Source organism: Octopus bimaculoides, chromosome 20, assembly GCF_046866305.1.
Source record: "Octopus bimaculoides isolate indiv1 chromosome 20, ASM4686630v1, whole genome shotgun sequence".
NCBI lineage: Eukaryota > Metazoa > Mollusca > Cephalopoda > Octopoda > Octopodidae > Octopus > Octopus bimaculoides.
The window spans coordinates 15,888,349-15,908,456 of record NC_142947.1 but is presented as its reverse complement, the minus strand read 5'-3'; the positions used below and the strand labels follow the sequence as shown (position 1 = coordinate 15,908,456).

Genomic DNA, 20,108 nt, shown 5'->3' with positions numbered 1-20,108 from the left:
TTGAACTTAAAACAAGAGGCATATTTGGGTCGGATATGGCCGGTTAAATGCTAAAGGGTTAAGACAATCACGACAAAGCAAAAATCCATCAAAGCTTCAGTTAATCGACTGACCTGTAGTTTTTGTCTCTCCAATGATGATACTGCGACTGAGAGCATTCAGTATGCTGTTTTGAGGTTTCAGTGTTTCAGATGATTGTTGAATATCTAAAGGTAGCTTTTCAAATGTATGATATGGCCGGTAGCCCTTAGGGATTTGTGGTGGTGGATAAGCAACTTTCAGAGTTAAAGGTTTTGATGACAGAATGAAACCTTCCAATATCTTACCAACATAATTCATTGGAGGAGCAGGCCCTGAAAAAGAGAATCAATAAAAAATGTTGTAAATAGTCAATAATCAATAGAAAATACAAGAAATAATTATCTCTTGTCTTTTCTTTTCTCTTCTTACTTATGTCAGTCATATGGCCACAGTCAAATGACTGAAAAGAGTAAAAGAGTAAAGATATATATATAAATATATATATATATATATATATAAATTATAAATTTAAATAATAAGGGTAAAAAATTGAATATTAATTTAATTTATATCAATTTAAACAAGTGGCCTAGCATATTGAAAAAATCTGAAGATTCAGAAAAATTATATTACATACATATAAGGGGGATGACCACTAAGTGGACATCCAATATGCTAGATGTAGACCCCATATGGTCTGACCACTAAGAAAAGATTGTTCACTGCATAGCACCTTGGGTAAGTGACTTCTAATATAACCTTGGGCCAACTAAAGCCATGTGAGCAGATTTGGTAGATGGAAACTGGAAAAAGCCCATTGTGTGTATGTGTGTGTGTGTGTGTGTCCATGTTTGACTCCCCCATTACCACTTGACAACTTGTGTTGCCAAGCAGTTCGGCAAAAGAGACCGATACTATAAGTACTAGGCTAAAAAAAAAAAGATAAGTCCTGGGGTTGATTTGTTTTACTGGATCCTTTCAAGGTGGTGTTCCAGCATGGCCGCAATCAACTGACTGAAACAAGTGAAAGAATAAAAGAATAAAAGAAAAATCCATCATCAAAATCTCAAAGTTATGAGATAGTGCATGATTAATTCAAGCAATATGAATAAATAAGTATTGCATTTAAGAAAATAATCTGAATGCTAAAGGTTAAAGCATATAGGCTCAGCTTGGCATATAGGACCTGGAATGATTTTTTTTGAGACATGTTTGGAAAATAAAAGTTCATCTTATATGCCTTCAAATATGGTATTTTCTAAGCTGTGAATTAATTTTGTTTCTGCTTTTACCTGGTTTGTTTCTACCTGGTGCCGTCCATCCATGTAGATCATCTTCTTCATCAGCAAACCCAATCGACTGATCATACTTAGATAAACTGTCAGCTGCATAGATATCTTCATCATCTTCCTCCATAGCACCTACTCCAAACGCCTAGGGCAAACAGGTGGAAAACAATATTCTCAGATATTGTGAAGATTAAACATGATATATATATATATATATATATGTGTAGATGTATGTATGTATGTTTGTAAGTATACGTGTGTATATGTGTAAGTATATAAGTATATGTATGTATGTATATATGTGTGTATATATATGTATGAATGCATATGTATATATATGTGTGATTAGGTTTTGTGTGTGTATATATATATATATGTGTGTGTGTGTATATATATGTGTATGTGTGTGTAGGCTTGTATAGGTATATGTATATAAATTCATATGGGTTTTTTATATATATATGTATTTGTATGCTTGTATGTATGTATGTATGTGCATGTGTGTGTATACGTATATATATATGTATACATGTATATATATGTATATGCGTATGTATTTGTTTGGTTATAGGCGTAGATGCATGTATATGTGTATGTATATGTGTGTGTATATTTGTATTTATGTATATATGGGGATGAATATGCATTTATGTATATTTGTGTATAGGTAGGTATGTGTGTATATGTGTAAATTTACGTGTATGTGTGCGTATATATATGTGTGTATATGTGTATATAACTATGTGTGTATGTATGGATATATATTTGTATGTATGTGTTGTCCATCCTACTATCTGGTAGCGTCCAAATCTCTAACGGTTTTTTCAAATGAATCACGTCATAACATTATCCAACTATAGTTATCATACTCGGTCATAATGTCTTATGTTTAAGATGATTCCCATGCATTTCCCTGAGGAGAAGTTTACATTTTTAACATCACCGATTCCTATGGATCGCATAAATTGTAATTCTTCGAAACATATGTCGGAATAAAGTATGCAGTTATAACATGCGTTTTCTCCATTCCTTAAATTTTTAAATATACTCAAATACCCAAAATATCAAGGAGTTTCTGCCTCACCAACAGGAATTACACCACAGTTATTTCGTGATCTTTGCTACCTTGGTTTCTATTAACCCATTTATTCTATCAGAATTATTATTTATTAGGATAGAATAAATACATTTAATTAAATATATATATATATATATATATATATATATTCAAACACGCACACACACACACACACACACATATTGCTAACATCAAAAGAATTCAGAAACTTCCAAAGAATGTGAAATAATTCATTTATAATGGTGGAACATGAAGTGCATAAAGCTATAAATAATGTTTAAATGTTATTACTTATAGCTCTGTGTGCTTTGAATTACACCATTATAAATTAATTATTTCACGTTCTCTCAAAGTTTCTAAATTCTTGATATAAACAACATACAATTCTCACTTGTAAGAACAAAGCTTCTAAAATTCAAGGGATTGCTTTGGTTCACTGGTAGAACGTCTACTATATTTACAGGAGAAGTGGGTTCAAGTCCCACAGACAGCCTTCAAATTTATCAATTTATATATTCAAAGTGATTTATTAACCCACACGCTACTATTTGCCCTTATAAATGACTTTGTGTGTGTGTGTGTGTGTGTGTGTGTGTGTGTTCTGTTTTTACAGATTTCCAAGTTATAGCAAGATTTTCAGGAATATAGAATTCCATAATATAGTTGGGGTTCTGTTTTGCAACTGAAATATTACAAGGAACTGTACAGTCACTTAGCCTGCAAGAAACAACAGCCACATCTCCATTAGATCACATCCTACTATCTTAAACAAAGGAAGATTATAGGACCATAGACAAAACAGTGTCTGCTATACAAGATCATGGGATGATTATGCTTGAAATACTTTAATTCATTGGTTTGATCAATCAGAACTTACCCAAGGCTAAGCAACAACTGAACTATGAATATTCTGTATAAATTACAAATATTTTATGAACTGCGATTAACACATAAGGCATAAAACTAAGCCATGAAATCTGTACCTAAGTCAACACTTACGATTCCTTTGATGCCTCTCTTGTTTCTCTTGATACCAGTAATGTTGTTGTATTTGGAAGGCTCTGAGAATAGCGAAACATGCGTAGAAGGAAGGGCTGCCATGATATTGATGCCACTGTAACCAAGGCCATGGAGATTGTCTTTGACACGAAACGATATTCGACACATATCCTTTGGTGCAAATTCCACATGCTGTAAGGAGTTGTCGTCTGAAATCTTAAGATAAAGAAAAATGCTTCAGAAACAAAATCATTCAAAATAATTCATACTTAGCTACTACCACCACTACTACTACTACTTCATCATTATCATCACCACCACCATCACCATCACTATCATCATTATTTATCATTTTTCACAGACATGGAGCCCACACAGCTCTTCAGCTGACTAGCTCCTGTCAAACTGTCCAACCCATGCCAGCATGGAAAACAGATGTTAAATGATGATGATGATGATGACGACACACGTACAGGTGCTCACACACTGTTACACATAACTATATATATACAATGGACTTCTTTCAGTTTCCATCTACCAAATACACGGACAGGGCTTTGGTTGGCCCAGAAGACATTTACCAAAGATGCTGTGTAGTGGGACTGAACTCAAGACTATATGGTTGGGCAAGCAAGCTTCTTAAATACACGCAGCCATGCTTATGCCTATAATAATAAGCATATATAAATATACACAAGCAAAGATACTAAGGTAGGTTAAAAAAAAATATGGATGACTAAAGAAGGGAGGTTGTGGCTTTTATCCTTCCTTCCTGGTACAAATAACACTATATGAATATATTTATCTTTTTTTTTCTTTTTTTTTACTTGCTTCAGTCTTTCGACTGTGGCCATGCTGGAGCACCGCCTTTACTCAAGCACATCGACCCCCAGGACTTATTCTTTGGAAGCCTAGTACTTATTCTATCGGTGTCTTCTTGCCGAACCACTAAGTTACAGGGACGTAAACACACCAGCATCATCGGTTATCAAGCGATGTTGGCGGGGACAAACACATACACACATACATATATATATATATATATATATATATATATATATATATATATATATATATACATATATATATATATACATATATACGACGGGCTTCTTTCAGTTTCTGTCTACCAAATCCACTCACAAGGCTTTGGTCGGCCCGAGGCTATAGTAGAAGACAGTTGCCCAAAGTGTCACGCAGTGGGACTGAACCCGGAACCATGTGGTTGGTAAGCAAACTACTTACCACACAGCCACTCCTATGCCTATTTCTAATAAATTTACAGAAGATTTTTTACTATAAGAAAAAAATCTTTTTTTTAATTTAATTTAATAAATATTTTTTTTTAAATTAAAAGAAAACAAAAATTTCACAACTAACCTCTGAGTCGGAATCAGATGCAGCTGCAGCACAACCATATAACTTCTTATTACCTAAGAAAGAAAGAAAAAAGTAGGAGAAAAATAACATAAGAAAGAAAGAAAATGTCATGCTCCAGTGTTGGCTTTGGCATGATTTCCATGGCTGGTTGCCCTTCTTAATGCCAACCATTTTACAAAGTGTATACTAGGTGCCTTCTTTTTTTTTTTTTGCCACCTGCACAACAGGTTTCCACGTACCTCACAAGACTAAGGCCTTCATTGGGTGAGAGGGGCTACAGCAAAGAAGGACATAGCTTTATGTTAGGTAACGAAAGGTTAGGCAGTGGTTCTCAACCAGGGTCCATATGGCCCTTGGGGGACTATGTCAGGCTTTGTTGTTAAAATTTATGTGCAACAAATTGGTTATACTTATACAATACGCAAAATATTTTAATTTTTCTCATACACTTCCTAATGATAATTAATTATAAAAATACAGTAGGAATCTTTCTATAAATATACACTGAATGACTAAGGAGGTCCAGTAGAGTATATATATATATCATCATCATCGTTTAACGTCCGCTTTCCATGCTAGCATGGGTTGGACGATTTGACTGAGGACTGGTGAAACCGGATGGCAACACCAGGCTCCAGTCTGATTTGGCAGAGTTTCTACAGCTGGATGCCCTTCCTAACGCCAACCACTCAGAGAGTGTAGTGGGTGCTTTTACGTGTCACCCGCACGAAAACGGCCACGCTCGAAATGGTGTCTTTTATGTGCCACCCGCACAAGCCAGTCCAGGGGCACTGGCAACGATCTCGCTCGAAAATCCTACAGGAGCCAGTCAGGCGGTACTGGCAACGGCCACGCTCAAAATGGTGCATCTCATGTGCCACCCGCACAAGAACCAGTCCAGGGGCACTGGCAACGATCTTACTTGGCTTGCCGGGTCTTCTCACGCACAGCCCATTTCCAAAGGTCTCGGTCCGTAGTCATCGCCTCGGTGAGGCCCAATGTACGAAGGTCTTGCCTCACCACCTCAGCCCAGGTCTTCCTGGGCCTACCTCTTCCACGGGTTCCCTCAACTGTTAGGGTGTGGCACTTTTTCACGCAGCTATCCTCCTCCATTCTCACCACATGTCCATACCAGCGCAATCGTCTCTCTTGCACGCCACAACTGATGCTTCTAATGTTCAGCTTTTCTCTCAAGATACTTACACTCTGACGGGTATTCACATTGACATTACACATCCAACGGAGCATACTGGCTTCATTCCTTGCGAGCTTACGTATGTCCTCAGCAGTTACAGCCCATGTTTCACTGCCATGTAGCATGGTTGTTCGTACGCATGCGTCATACAGTCTGCCTTTTACTCTGAGTGAGAGTCCCTTTGTCGCCAGCAGGGGTAAGAGCTCTCTAAACTTTGCCCAGGCTATTCTTATTCTAGCAGCTACACTTTCAGAGCACCCACCCCCACTACTAACTTGGTCGCCCAGATAGCGGAAGCTATCGACTACCTCTAGTTTTTCACCCTGGAATGAGATAGAAGTTGTTTCCTGTTTGTTTGCAGTCTTTATTGCACCTGAACATCTGCCACAAACAAAAACTAACTTGCTAGTTAACCTGCCTTTGATGTTGCTGCACCTCTTATGTGTCCATAGCTTGCACCGGGTACATCTTATAGAGTTACTACCTACTCCTTTTCTACATACTGAGCAGGGCCATCTACCTGAAGGGGTTTGTGTTTTATCTACCTTCCTACTTATTAGGATTTTGGTTTTAGCTAGGTTGACTCTAAGGCCCTTCAATTCTAGACCTTGCTTCCACACCTGAAACTTCTCCTCTAGTTCTGATAGTGACTCCGCAATTAGGGCAAGGTCATCAGCATAGAGGAGCTCCCAGGGGCAACCTGTCTTGAACTCCTCTGTGATTGCCTGGAGGACTATGGTAAATAATAGGGGGCTGAGGACGGAACCTTGGTGGACCCCTACCTCTACCCGGAATTCATTGCTGTACTCATTTCCAACCCTCACCTTACTGGCAGCATCTCTGTACATGGCTCGCACAGCTCTCACTAGCCATTCTTCTATCCCAAGTTTCCTCATTGACCACCAGATAAGGGATCGGGGGACCCTGTCAAAGGCTTTCTCCATGTCAACGAAAGCCAGGTACAGAGGTTTATCCTTAGCTAGGTATTTCTCTTGCAACTGTCTCACTAGAAATAAGGCATCAGTAGTGCTTTTACCTGGCACGAACCCAAACTGCATCTCATCTAAATTGATTCGCTCCCTAATTAGTTGGGCTATGACCCTCTCTGTAACTTTCATAACCTGATCTAACAGCTTGATGCCTCTGTAATTATTTGTATCTAAAGCGTCCCCTTTACCTTTGTAGCAGTTGACTATGATGCTGCTACACCAGTCATAGGGTATGACTCCTTCGTGTATCACCTGGTTCGTAATACGGGTGACTAGGCTATAGCCAACACTGCCAGATATTTTGAGCATCTCTGCAGTGATTCCTGATGGGCCGGGGGCTTTCCCGGTCTTCATACTCTTAATTGCTTTATCTACCCTGGTACTATCAACTCGGATAGCTGGTCCCTCTATTGGGTCGACATAAGGCAGGCTCTCTTTCTCCCATTCATTCTCTTTATTAAGCAATCTATCGTAGTGGCATCTCCAGACCTCTTTCTTTGCATCCTCATTTAATGCAAGCGTACCATCATCCATGCGAACACATTTCTCTCCTACAACATCACTATTCTCTCTCCTACACTGTCTTGCAACACGAAATACCTCGAGTCTTTGGTCCTCACGGCGCAGAACATTGGCAAATCTTTCCTTATCTGCTTCCCCTCTGGCTAAATAAACCTGTCGCCTAGCCTCCCTTCTGGCACATTGGTACAATTCCCTGCTACCACCGTTCTTCCAGTCCCTCCAAGCTTGTTTCTTTTGTCTAATAGCCCTGTCTACCTCCTTGTTCCACCACCACGTTACTCTGGGTTGGGAGGGGACCTTACACCACCCACAAATCTGGTCGGTGGCTTTCAACAGGTTGTCCCGCAGAAATCTCCAATTGTCTTCCACGTTGTATGATGCTATATCCCCTTCTATTTCGTTAAATGCTTCAAGTAACTTGTCTCTAAGTCTCTGTCCGTTTGCAGGGTCTTTAAGCTTCCACACCCTTCTTCTCCAAGCCTGTCTAATTCTGGGCACCCATTTTGCCTTGATCCCAAAGTCGCTAACTACTAATCTATGTTGTGGGGTACATTCTTCGCCAGGGTAGGTTTTGGCATTTATAAGCCGCCCTCTTTCCCTATTTCTGGCGAGGATGTAGTCGATTTGGCTAGAGTGTCTGCCGGAGCGGTAGGTGACTAGGTGACTGGCAGGTTTCCTGAAGTTGGTATTGCAGACCATAAGATTGGTTGCATCACAGAACTCCAGCAGTCTGGTTCCCTCCTCGTTGCGGGAACCGAAGCCATAGCCTCCATGTATGCCATGGAAGCCCCCAGCACGACGTCCGACATGACCGTTGAAGTCTCCAGCCACAAAGAGAAGGTCCCTGTCACTCGTCGACGAGGTAGTTTGCAAGAGGGTGTCATAGAATTGGTCTTTCAGACCATCTGGTAGCCCAGGTTGAGGTGCATAGGCTGAGATGACAGTAGCTAATCTATGATGAAGCACTAGTCTGATCTTAAGTACTCTGTCACTTACTCTAACGACCTCGATTACCTTATCCACCCATTTCTCCGCTAGAAGTATTCCTACGCCCCCGACCCCGTCAGTGTTCCCTGCCCAGAAAATCTTGTACCTGTGTTCTTTGCCTGTGAGGAACCTTGCAGAACCTCCTCTCCATCTTACTTCCTGGATGCAGCACATATCTACGCATCTCCGTTCAAGCATCTCAACAATTTCACCAGATCTACCTTTCAGCGTGCCGACGTTGAGAGTGCCAATCCTAACAGTATGGGTGTTGGGGGTGTGGGCCTGTAGCCTGGGAAGGGGAAAAGCAGTGTCGTGTACCTGAAAAGAAAACTTGCAATTGGAAGAATTCATAAGCAAAACAGTACCTACAACCTGCAAACATTTCTCAACCTTAATGCGCTACCCAAAGGTAGGGGAGAGGATGGCCAAGGCCACTAGATGGGTTCCGGGAGACAGCCGAGTTTGACAGGATGACAGAGGGATGAACTTCCGGTGGAGGGGCGGGATGACAGAGGAATGAACTTCCGGTGGAGGGGGTAGGATGACAGAGAAATGAACTTCCGGTGGAGGGGGTGGGATGGCAGAGGAATGAACTTCCGGTGGAGGGGGTGGGATGACAGAGGAATGAACTTCCGGTGGAGGGGGTGGGATGACAGAGGAATGAACTTCCGGTGGAGGGGGTGGGATGACAGAGGAATGAACTTCCGGTGGAGGGGGTGGGATGACAGAGGAATGAACTTCCGGTGGAGGGGGAGGGATGACAGAGGAATGAACTTCCGGTGGAGGGGGTGGGAGGGCGGGTTACCGCCAGCGAGTAGATAGGGCTCTTAATTGTAGATTTTAAATATTTGAGAGACAACAATGCATAAATCGTAATTTTTTAAAAGAGCAATGAATTCTGGGTGATTAGAATATAACGTAGCATGAATTTAGGAAGCTTAGAAAATGAATAAGCATGAATTTAAGACAACAACTGAATTCAATTGAATTTCATGGAGAGAAACAACTAAAGCGCAAGGTATTATGAGATGTTTGAGGCCGTAAATAAATAAAAAATCTCTATCTTATCTGCATCTTGGGTATTTCGTCGTAGTATGTCAGCGAGATAATTTAGAATGGGTTTCTCATTTATATATAGCCAGAACCTGAAGACCTTAAGGAAAAACTACGAAGGGGAGAGAGAGGATGGAGGGGTAGACAGAGGCATGGCGGGAGAAAAGATCATCATCATCATCATCATATATATATATAAAGAGAGAGAGAGAGAGAGGGGGGACCAGTCAAGCAGCACATCACGCTGTAATTCTTGGGCTGAGAAATCAACACTTAAAAGCCATAATTTTAAGGAGCGATAAGAATTTTTGAATAAAGGAAAATGGGTAGTGGTGGGTAGGTACCGCCAGCGAGTAGATAGGGCTCTTAATTGTAGATTTTAAATTATATATATATATATATATATATATATATATATATATATATATATATATATATATATATTTATATATATATATTTATATATATATATCATCATCGTTTAACGTCCGCTTTCCATGCTAGCATGGGTTGGACGATTTGACTGAGGACTGGTGAAACCAGATGGCTACACCAGGCTCCAATCTGATTTGGCAGAGTTTCTACAGCTGGATGCCATTCCTAACGCCAACCACTCTGAGACACATATGAAGTGTTAGAGTGAACTGGTTAGAGAAGTTCAAGGAGATATTACTGCTGCTGAGCAGACTGGTTGCCTGTGACAGAACAGCAATGCTGCATGAAAATAAGACATGGGCCTTAAATGCAGAGAAGTTGAGAAGGCTGGAAAGAATGGGGTGAGCATGCTCTACTGGATGTGCAATGTGAGTGATTCTTTTTCACTCAAAGCTGCTGAGTGAATCAGATGTGGCGTGCAAAAAAGAAGACTGAGCTGGTATGGACATGTGATGTGTAGGGATGGGGACAGCTGTAAAAGGAAGTAGCAAATACTAATTGGAACCAGGACTTGCAGAAGAAGGAGAGGAGGCAGGAAGACATGAGATGAAGTGGTTAACGTTGACCTCAGGACCCAGAGCCTGTCAGAGGGGATGATAAAGGACCAGGATTTCCAGCAATATGAGGTTCTCAAACAGACCTGCCTTTGTCAGTGAAATATAGTTCTGAAAAGGTTATGTATAGTGCTCTCCACCAACACTACAGTGATTCATTCCCCCAATTCCCATGCATTAGGCCTGCCTCTTCTCTCTTCCCCATCAGCTTCTGCAGACTACCCAACCATATCATCCCTCTCTCTTGTCCTCCACCATGACAACTGTATCTTTGCTACTCCTGCTGCTGCCCACCACCACTCTCTTCTGCATCCCTCTATCTCCCCCAACTTGCGACTCCTTGCTCATCCATCCTTCAACCCTACCCATTTTGGCAGCCTGTCTCCCCATCTACACATTCTCTTTCCTATACAATCTTGCAAACTGATTCTTCAACTCACTTTGTGCCTTGTGGGACCATCTAGACACCTTACTGCCATTATGTATCTCGAGCAGCCCTTACTGTTCATTTTTCTCTTTCTCTCCTTTTCCTCCACTAGATGTAAGTAGCTATGCAGATCCCCTGCAAGAAGCTGCACAGCTGCTGCACAGCTGCCTACCTGCTTCTCATAGGTCAATTCTCTCATATCCCAGTATGAGGCTGAATCTTCCCCCAGGTTTGTAGTTCTGCAACTTGCATGGTGACCACAATAGTGCATGTGGCATGAAAAATGCACCCAGTCAACACTGGGAAGTGGTTAGTGTTAGGAAGAGCATCCTGCCATAGACACCATGCCAAGACAGACATTGGAGCACAATGCAGTTCTTGGACACACTGGATCCTGTCAAACCATCTTATGCATGGTTTGACATGGAGCATGGGCATTAAATTATGATAATGATGATAATGATGTGTGTATTTGTGTGTGAGGGGAGAGTGGAGGAGGCATGTATGTATTCCTACATCTGTGCTTCTTCAAAATCACTGAGATACATGTGGTGACATTATTTTCCTTGTCTACGAAATGTCCACTGGTTTTGCAACTTTGAAGACATGTTCAATAAGAGATTGTTTATTTGAAAAACATGTCAGGGTTATCGATAATACGGGCATCCAGCTGTAAAACAAATGCCTCGGCAATATATTCGTCTGACCTATGTTAAACCTGTAAAATGAACAAACAAATGATATGTATCCACCCACACACACACATGGATACATAAATACATACATAGATATACATAAACACACACACACACACACACACATACACATGCATGCATGTGCAGACACACATTAACATAAGCTTGTATGTTTAAAATAGAATATATCTTAGTAACTTTAACAAGAGTAAGAAATGCAACCATTCATGAGCAGCAAATAGTCTTACTTGATTTTAACTCCTTCTTTCTACATTTTCTTTGTCTCGGTCCAACGCCTTGTCCTTCTTTCCAGCCCATCTTTCTCAGTAGCTTTACTCCAATCGATATCCTATCATATACATATATTACAGATTAAGCATACAGGTAACTACAGGAATTAGCAAAACAAAAAAGAGAAATCATTGCCAAGTTGTTACTGCTGTTATTTGGCCTCAGGCAAATCATAATCCTATAACAATTTATTATCAAAAAGAATCTGGCTGTACCTATACCAGTATTTATTCAGGCATATTACATTATCTGATATGTCCTTCTTTTTAAGATGAAAGTATACATGGTTTGAGAAAGATTTGGCTACAATCCTTAGTCAGTCAAACCACTGTGCAGAGACTTTCTCAAATGGCTCGGAAAATAAAACAAAAAACTATGCTTCTATGAACAGTCCACAGAAGTTTATAGAACTTAAACAACATAGTTGCTTCTTTAGACATAGCATACTCTTTACTCTTTTACATGTTTCAGTCATTTGACTGTGGCCATGCTGGAGCACCGCCTTTAGTCAAAGAAATCAACCCCACGCATCCATTTCCAAGTAAGTTTATTGTATGTATGTATGTATGTATGTATGTATGCATGCATGTATGTATGTATGTATAAATGTGTGTGTGTGTGTGTGTATGTGTCTGTGTGTGTTACAGTGTCATTATTTAGCATAAACTAAAAACAGCGAATTGAATGAAACATTATAATGCTCCTAAAACAGTGATTATAATGCATCAAGGAGGAAGCCTCAAAGTGGGAGCTCAACCTGTTAAAAATAGCAGCCAAACTTCTTCATTTAAATCACATACTGCTTTCTTAAAGAAGGACACACTGCTTATGACTATACAGTCATAGCTACACTAAGTCTGAAACAACAAAAAGGATAGAATAGTCACAGACTAGTACGCATTTCATCATAAGTCTGCTTGATTAAGGATGACCTAAAACTAAACAACAACAACTCAACAGAGTGGCTGCAGTCAAATTTGAACTCAAAACCTCATAGACATCAATCAGGGTAGTCTCACATCTTGATCACAAAACTAAAAATATCTTTAAAATTCTACATGGAACTTACTTTTCTGGAACAATAAAGTCAAGTAGAGCACCATCAACATTATGCAGGAATGAGTTGGTGCTTAAAAGCGAATTAGCTAAATTCTTTCTTTTGGTGGCTCCCCCTTTTGATTTGAACTGGTCTGATGTGACAATTTCTCTTGGTGCAATCCCATGTTCACTAAAGTCCTGAAAGAGAAAGAAATTCTAATAATTTCTGTTCAAATTCCTAAGAAATATTATTTGTACAACTAAAAGTATCTCCTGCAATGTCTTATATATATTTTTCCCACGGAGGTGCATGCATGGCTGTGTGGCTGAGAAGCTCATTTCCCCATACATATACTGTATATATTTGTGTGTGTGTGTGTGTGCATACAAGCACTTGTGTGTGTTTATCTCCTTGTTTTCTTTTCATCACATGATAGTTGTGTCATCATTATTCAAGCAGTGTAAGGCATTGAGTTGGCAGAATTGTTAGCACACCGGACGAAATGCTTAGTTGTATTTCACCACCACCATGTTCTTAGTTCAAATTCCACTGAGGTCAACTTTGCCTTTCATCCTTTCAGGGTCAATAAATTAAGAAACCGTGAAACACTGGGGACGATGAAATCGACTATCCCCTTCCACCAAATTTCAGGCCTTGTGCTTTTAGCAGAAAAGATTATTCAAGCAGTGTCCTTCATTTCCAATTTTATGCAAAAACATGTCCTGCCAAGGAGAAATATTACCTTGCCAGGAAACAGGTTGGGGTTGGCAACAAGAAGGGGATCCAACTTTACAAGATCTGCCTTAAATTCTGTCTGACCCATGTAAGAATGAAAAAGTGGACATAAAAACAATGACGATGGTGATGGTGATAGTTGACGCTGAATAATCTTCATTAGTTGAATCACAATGTAAACCTGAATGCAGCCTGATATTTTAGTGCTTGCACCATGTAAAAAGCATCCAGTCGACACTGTAAAGTGGCTGGCACTTGGAAGGACATCCATCAGTAAAAACCATGCCAAAACTGACCTCGCTTGTGCTTGTGCCATATAAAAAGCACTCAGTCCACTCTGCTGGGTGGTTGGTGTTAGGAAAGGCATCCAGCCGTAAAAACTTTGCCAAAGCAGACACAGAAGTCTGGTGCAGTCTTCCGCTTGGTTAGCTCCTGTCAAATCGTCCAACCCATGCCGGCATGGAAGGCAGACATTAAACGATGATGATGATGATGATGATGATGATGTGTGTGTGTGTGTGTTTGAGTGTGTGTGTGTGAGAGAGAGAGAGAGAGAGAGAGTTAACCTGCGTAGATATGCATGAATTTTCCCTTTCCATACAATTTTAACCCATAAAGGGGATTAACTTCCAAATTGTACATAATTCAATTTAGCCCTGGTCATGGACAAACTGCAGCCTGTGGGACTTTCTGAATGACAAGCCTAATAGGAAATTACCTTGAATTTTCCTAGAAGTGCAGTTCACCTGATGATGAGCTTTGTCTCATGTGGCCCACTCTTCAAAAAAAGTTGCCTATGCCTGATTTACTCAGTCAATAAATAGAGAACAATAAATTGAATGCCAGGCAAATAATTGGGATACTAAGCAAAGTGCTGTCTTCAAAAAATTGTTTTAAATAACAATAATGGACTGGTATTAGTATATTCGTACAGAAATAATTACTAGTGATTTACTGACTGTAGTTACATCAATCAACTATATTCATCTTTTATAAATGCTGGAAAATTACAACAAAGGAAACAATCAATATTGCATACTTCATCATCCATAAAATCTTCTGCACTCATAACTATCTTCTTGTTTCGTTTCTGTCGACTGGATACAAATGTAGTTGGTGCCCATCCTGTATAGAGAAAACAAGTGGGAAAATTACTAGTGACATTACATATCTGTAGTGACAAAAGATTTATCTGCTTGGAGTGAGAAGAAACCAGAGTCTCTCTTTGCCTCAAGTGGTAATGTAACATGTATGAAAGAACAGTCGTATTACCTAAAGGTTTTTGGAGATGCTCTTTGTGTGTGTGAACTGCCAAGCTACATGGCAGTGAAACATGGGCCATGACTGCTGAAGACATGCGTAGGCTTGAAAGAAATGAAGCTAGTATGATCCACTGGATATGTAATGTCAGTGTGCATACATGACAGAGTGTAAGCGCCCTGAGGCTAAAGTTGGGCATAAAGAAGCATCAAATGTGGTGTGCAAGAGAGACGACTGCACTAGTACAGTCATGTGTTCTGTATGGATGAGGATAGCTGTGTGAGAAAGTGCCACTCCCTAACTGTGGAAGAGGTTGACCCAGGAAGACATAGGATGAAGCATGACCTTCAAACATTGGGCCTCAAGAGGCAATGACAGGAGATCAAGATTTTTGCAGATATGCTGTGATTGATAAGGCCTGGCAAAGTGAGATTGCAGCCATGCATGTCCAGCCCGGTTAAGAGTACCCCTGATGCAACAGGGGATTATGATATGCTTGAGAAGACCTGCTGAGTCAAGTAAAACCAATATTGTAGAAGTGGCCAGTGGCCCCTAACTGGCTCCCATCCCAGTGGCACGTAAAAAGCACCATCTGAACATGGTCAATGCCAGGTCCACCTGACTGGCTCCCATGCCAGTAGTACGCAAAAAGCACCATCCGAACGTGACTGATGCCCCTGACTGGCTTGGCTCCCATGACAGTGTCACGTAAAAAGTTCTATCCGAACATGATCAACAGCAGGATCGCCTGACTGGCTCCTGTGCCGGTGGCATATAAAAAGCACCATCCGAATGTGTGACCAATGTCAGTACCACCTGACTGGCTCCCGTGGATGTAAAAAGGCGGATCTATTTTAAAACGGGGGCCACAGTTTTCATTAATGTTTTACGTAGTGTTTTTGGTACCGAAAGACTTTCAAACTTCGTATACTTATCTATTTTGTGTTATAGAACAGAAAAATATTTTTGTATTCGAATTTATTTCATGTAAAAAAATTGTCTTATTTCGATAATTTCAACCAATCACTGACAAGTATTCAGTTGTTTACATTTACTCCCTTGGCTGATTAAGTGGTGTAAAGCGTATTTAATCTCCATAACTTCTGACATTTGCAGAGAGGCAACAACCCTAACCCTAACCCTAACCATTTTTTGACAAGGAAATAATAATTTTATCACCGATAGAATTGTTTCAGAATCGTTTGTTTATGTAGTCGGCACTTAATGTATATCGGCTGAATGGACGTCAGTGATTGGTTGAAATTACAGAAATATGACAACTTTAACATGGAATAACTTAGGGATTTCTTTTTTTTTAAAGAAGACTAAGAGAAAAAGATGTTTTATATGACACATTCTACCAGTGTTCCAAGTTTCAAAGTGTTTTGTTAAGAAAATACTGTGGCCCCCGTTTTAAAATAGATCCAAAAAGGCTCCAGTGGCATGTAAAAAGCACCATCTGAATGTGGCCAATGCCAGTACCCACTGACTGGCTCTCGGGCCGGTGGCATGTAAAAATCACCATCCAAATGTGACTGATGCCAGTACTCCCTAACTGTCCCCCATGCCGGTGGCACGTAAAAAGCACTGTCTGAATGTGATCGATGCCAGGTCTACCTGACTGGCTCCTGTGCAGGTGGCACGTAAAAAGCACCCACTACACTCTTGGAGTGTTTGGTCCAGCTCTAGAAACATTGCCAGATCAGATTGGAGCCTGGTGCAGCCACTGGCTCTCCAGACCTCAGTCAAACCGTCCAACCCATGCCAGCATGGAAAACAGACGTTAAACAATGATGATGAAATAAGATCAGCTAGGGTGTAAAACAAGACAAAACAAAAAAAAATGCTTTTGCTAACATTTATGTAATACACTTACCTTCCTTGGAACCAACTGAGTTAAAGTAACCAGCTGAAAATCCTCCAGTGAATGCACCATGGAATCGAACCCGACCTTGGTTATCTTTAACAGGTAATTCATTTACAGACAGTGGACGTTTCAATGGTTCATCTGAAATAAAGTAGATGGAAATATATCAGATAAGCCTTACAGTTATATATATACATATATATATATTTACATACATACATACACGCACACACACACACACTGATGTATATGTAAATATACATTTTTTTAAAAAATGTAGTACTCTCATTTTTAAACTAGCACCACCTGAGTGAGCAGTAAGATAGCGGATGTAAAGGGAAATAATTTAACAATGAGATATCTTCAACTATCATTCGTAGTACACGGTGATATTCAAGGAACTAGAATATTTGTGTGTATGTGACAATGTGTAACGCATTTATAAACATTAATTTGAGATTTAAAAATAACATAAAAACGATGTATCCATCACTTGCTACACATACATATGACTGTATCATTAAAGCCTATCATCGGTGGAACCGTTTCCTTATAAAAATTAATTTTATGTTCTACTTAAATGTAGTGAGAGCACTGTCAGTTAACGTTTGATTTCTTTAATATATGATTATACATATAAACACACACAAATATAAAGAGAAGAGAGTCATGAAATTTAGCAAGTGTGAAGTTGATTAAATCGGCCCTCGTTTTTGATTAATGATCATTTAATTGACCTCAGAAGGATGAAAAGTATAGAAGGCCTCAAAGGGATTTGAATTCGGAATACGAATAACACAATAATCACGCTAACTTAAACTTTAGACACACACATATACACACAATAAATATTAATATGTCTTCTGCACAAGTCAAGCCCACATTTTTTAAGGTACGATTATTGTTAATTAAATCGTTAGCATTATATACACTGGTACTTAAATTTCGCTTCAGAGCAGATGAAAAGGAAGTCAACCCTGATGATTTTTTTTTTTTAACTCAACACCTTGTGGGACAGAATACGGAATACTGTGTCATGTAGCACTGAGCTCCCAGGTACAGGACTGCTCAAAGACCTCCATCTTGCAAATGACATGTTTTAAATGAATCAAAACGATCAAGAATATGACAGCATATGATTTTAGATCAGGTTTCCGCAAGGCCAAATTCCAGAGAGTACAATGTATTCATATTGTATTTACCGGGTAATACAGTGCCAATGGCTTTTCCCAAAACTACATATGAGTCTCTATCTCCGTCCGAGTCCGCCATGCTTTCGAACAGCAACAAAAACACGCCGCAGTCAGCAGTGAATGTTAGCTGCATCTTCAATTGGTAGAAAATTCTTTTGCAAGCAGCCGCTGCATTTACAAATTAAAGGTGCTTTCAACATTAGGTTATTTTCTTTTCGGTAACTGTAATAATTATTATAGTATAGATGTCCTTTCAAAAAATATTTGTCTCACGTCAAAGGTTTCTTTTCTCTGGAACAAACGCAAGGCTAATTTTTGTAGGTTGTCGAGCAGAAACCTTTGACGTGATCAAAGGCAATACAGCCTTGACCATCACGTTTTTTTTTTGTTTTTTTTCTTTTTATGTACAAGGAATCCTAAACCACTTTATCAAATGTGTCCTTTTCTAAAACAGTAGAATGTGATGTGGGGAAGATTTGGCTGCGATTTCCAACTGTTCGAAGTTCTATATTAGGCTAAAATGGTACTCTAATTTCGAAATAATTTAGTGTTAAATGAAGTATCAATTAAAATTATCATTAAAAATCAATTGAATAATAAAAAAATACAAGAATATTTATTTATTCCAAATAATAATATAACATCGTAAACAAACGTCGACATTCAAACAGCTTTTCCATATTGAGACAAACGGACTCTGCACAATTGTATCCATCCGGGAACGCGTTTTCAATAATTGAAATTCACAATTCTAATCAGTGTACATGAACGTCCAACCTATGATTGATCTTGAACAGTTTCGATTAACATTCTTGTGTCGCCAATACAACAACCGCACTACCATATATTTTTCTTTTAAGGCGAGGTTATACCACAAATAAGGTTCCGTGACTACATGGGGCTATGGGTACACACGTGAAGTTAGTTTTACAATATCGACCCGCAAAATCCTTAGCATCGTATTGTTTTGGGGTTGTTCTTACTTTTTTTTGTTTTTGGAATTTTTGTTTTTTTTTATTTTTAGTTCTTTTTATTATTCAAAATATACATAGGAAATAGCCTTTAACCAAATCCACCACACTGCCCGAGTGAAACCGGGAAAAACAGCTAATTTGGAAAAAAAACAAAACAAAAGACAAAGACAGGTGTGTAAACATCAAACAGGTGTATTAGTTTAACACTCAGAAAGTGAGAAAGTATTTTATATTTCAAGCCTACGCTCTTTGACAGAAAGGAAGACAGAAATAAACAGGGAGAGAAAATAGAAAAAAGTTTAGTGGCTAGTGATCTATCTATCTATCTATATATATATATATATATATATATATATATATATATATATATATATATATATATATATATATATATATATATATAAATATACAGGGATTAGCAATTGAGTTGCTTCTCCAACATACTGAAAATTTAGAAATAGCAGTCAAAGAACTACTGATTCCAAACTACAAATTTTTCTCTAAAGTGGATGGCGATATTTATGGCACACATAGAACAAAAATAAATAGTTTTACCGATAAAGGTTTTTTTCATACTGAACTACTTGGCAAAATTGTTAATTATTAATTCTATTATTAATTGACGATTCTCTGCCCTTATTCTTGTATATATATATATATATATATATATATATATATATATATATATATATATATATATATATATATATATATATATATATATATATATATATGCCAGCTTCCAAATCCTGATTTCTGATTGACTAATCATTATCAAATTTTTAAACTCTTTTAATATTTTTCAAAAATTTTTCTTGAATAAATGAATTTCAAAGATCGATTGAGCGTGAAAAGTTACAGAATTCTTTCGGAAAAGGATCATGAAAAGTGATGTTATTTGTTCGGCAATTTCCGTAAAACTTTTTTTTTTTTCTTTAATCTCTTAGAGCTTAATCGCTTATGCTAAAAGACATGCGGGCGCGTGTGTGTGTGTATATTTGTGTATATAAGTTATATAAGTATATGTATGTGTTTATGTGCATGTATGTATATTTACGTATGTATGCGTTTCACACAGGTACACATGCACATAAACACATACATATACAAAACATACATAAACGT

The 20,108-nt window shown here is 38.8% G+C and overlaps 1 protein-coding gene across 2 annotated transcripts in view; it reads right to left on the bottom strand.

The window, feature by feature from the left end:
- LOC106879097 (G patch domain-containing protein 1) overlaps positions 1-18,115 on the bottom strand; it is a 30,255-nt gene extending 12,140 nt beyond the window's left edge. The window contains exons 1-9 of one of the 2 annotated variants that reach the window (XM_089338085.1): positions 18,019-18,115; positions 16,826-16,957; positions 14,729-14,814; positions 12,985-13,151; positions 11,873-11,973; positions 4,768-4,820; positions 3,388-3,603; positions 1,314-1,455; positions 114-353 (exon numbers count right to left, since the gene is read on the bottom strand). In XM_089338085.1, coding sequence (XP_089194211.1) covers positions 114-353; positions 1,314-1,455; positions 3,388-3,603; positions 4,768-4,820; positions 11,873-11,973; positions 12,985-13,151; positions 14,729-14,814; positions 16,826-16,957; positions 18,019-18,088 — 1,207 coding nt within the window. In that variant the 5' untranslated portion in view covers positions 18,089-18,115. The remainder of the gene's footprint in view (positions 1-113; positions 354-1,313; positions 1,456-3,387; positions 3,604-4,767; positions 4,821-11,872; positions 11,974-12,984; positions 13,152-14,728; positions 14,815-16,825; positions 16,958-18,018) is intronic. The other variant, XM_089338086.1, reaches the window with a different exon arrangement.
- Between the last annotated feature and the right edge of the window lie 1,993 nt (positions 18,116-20,108).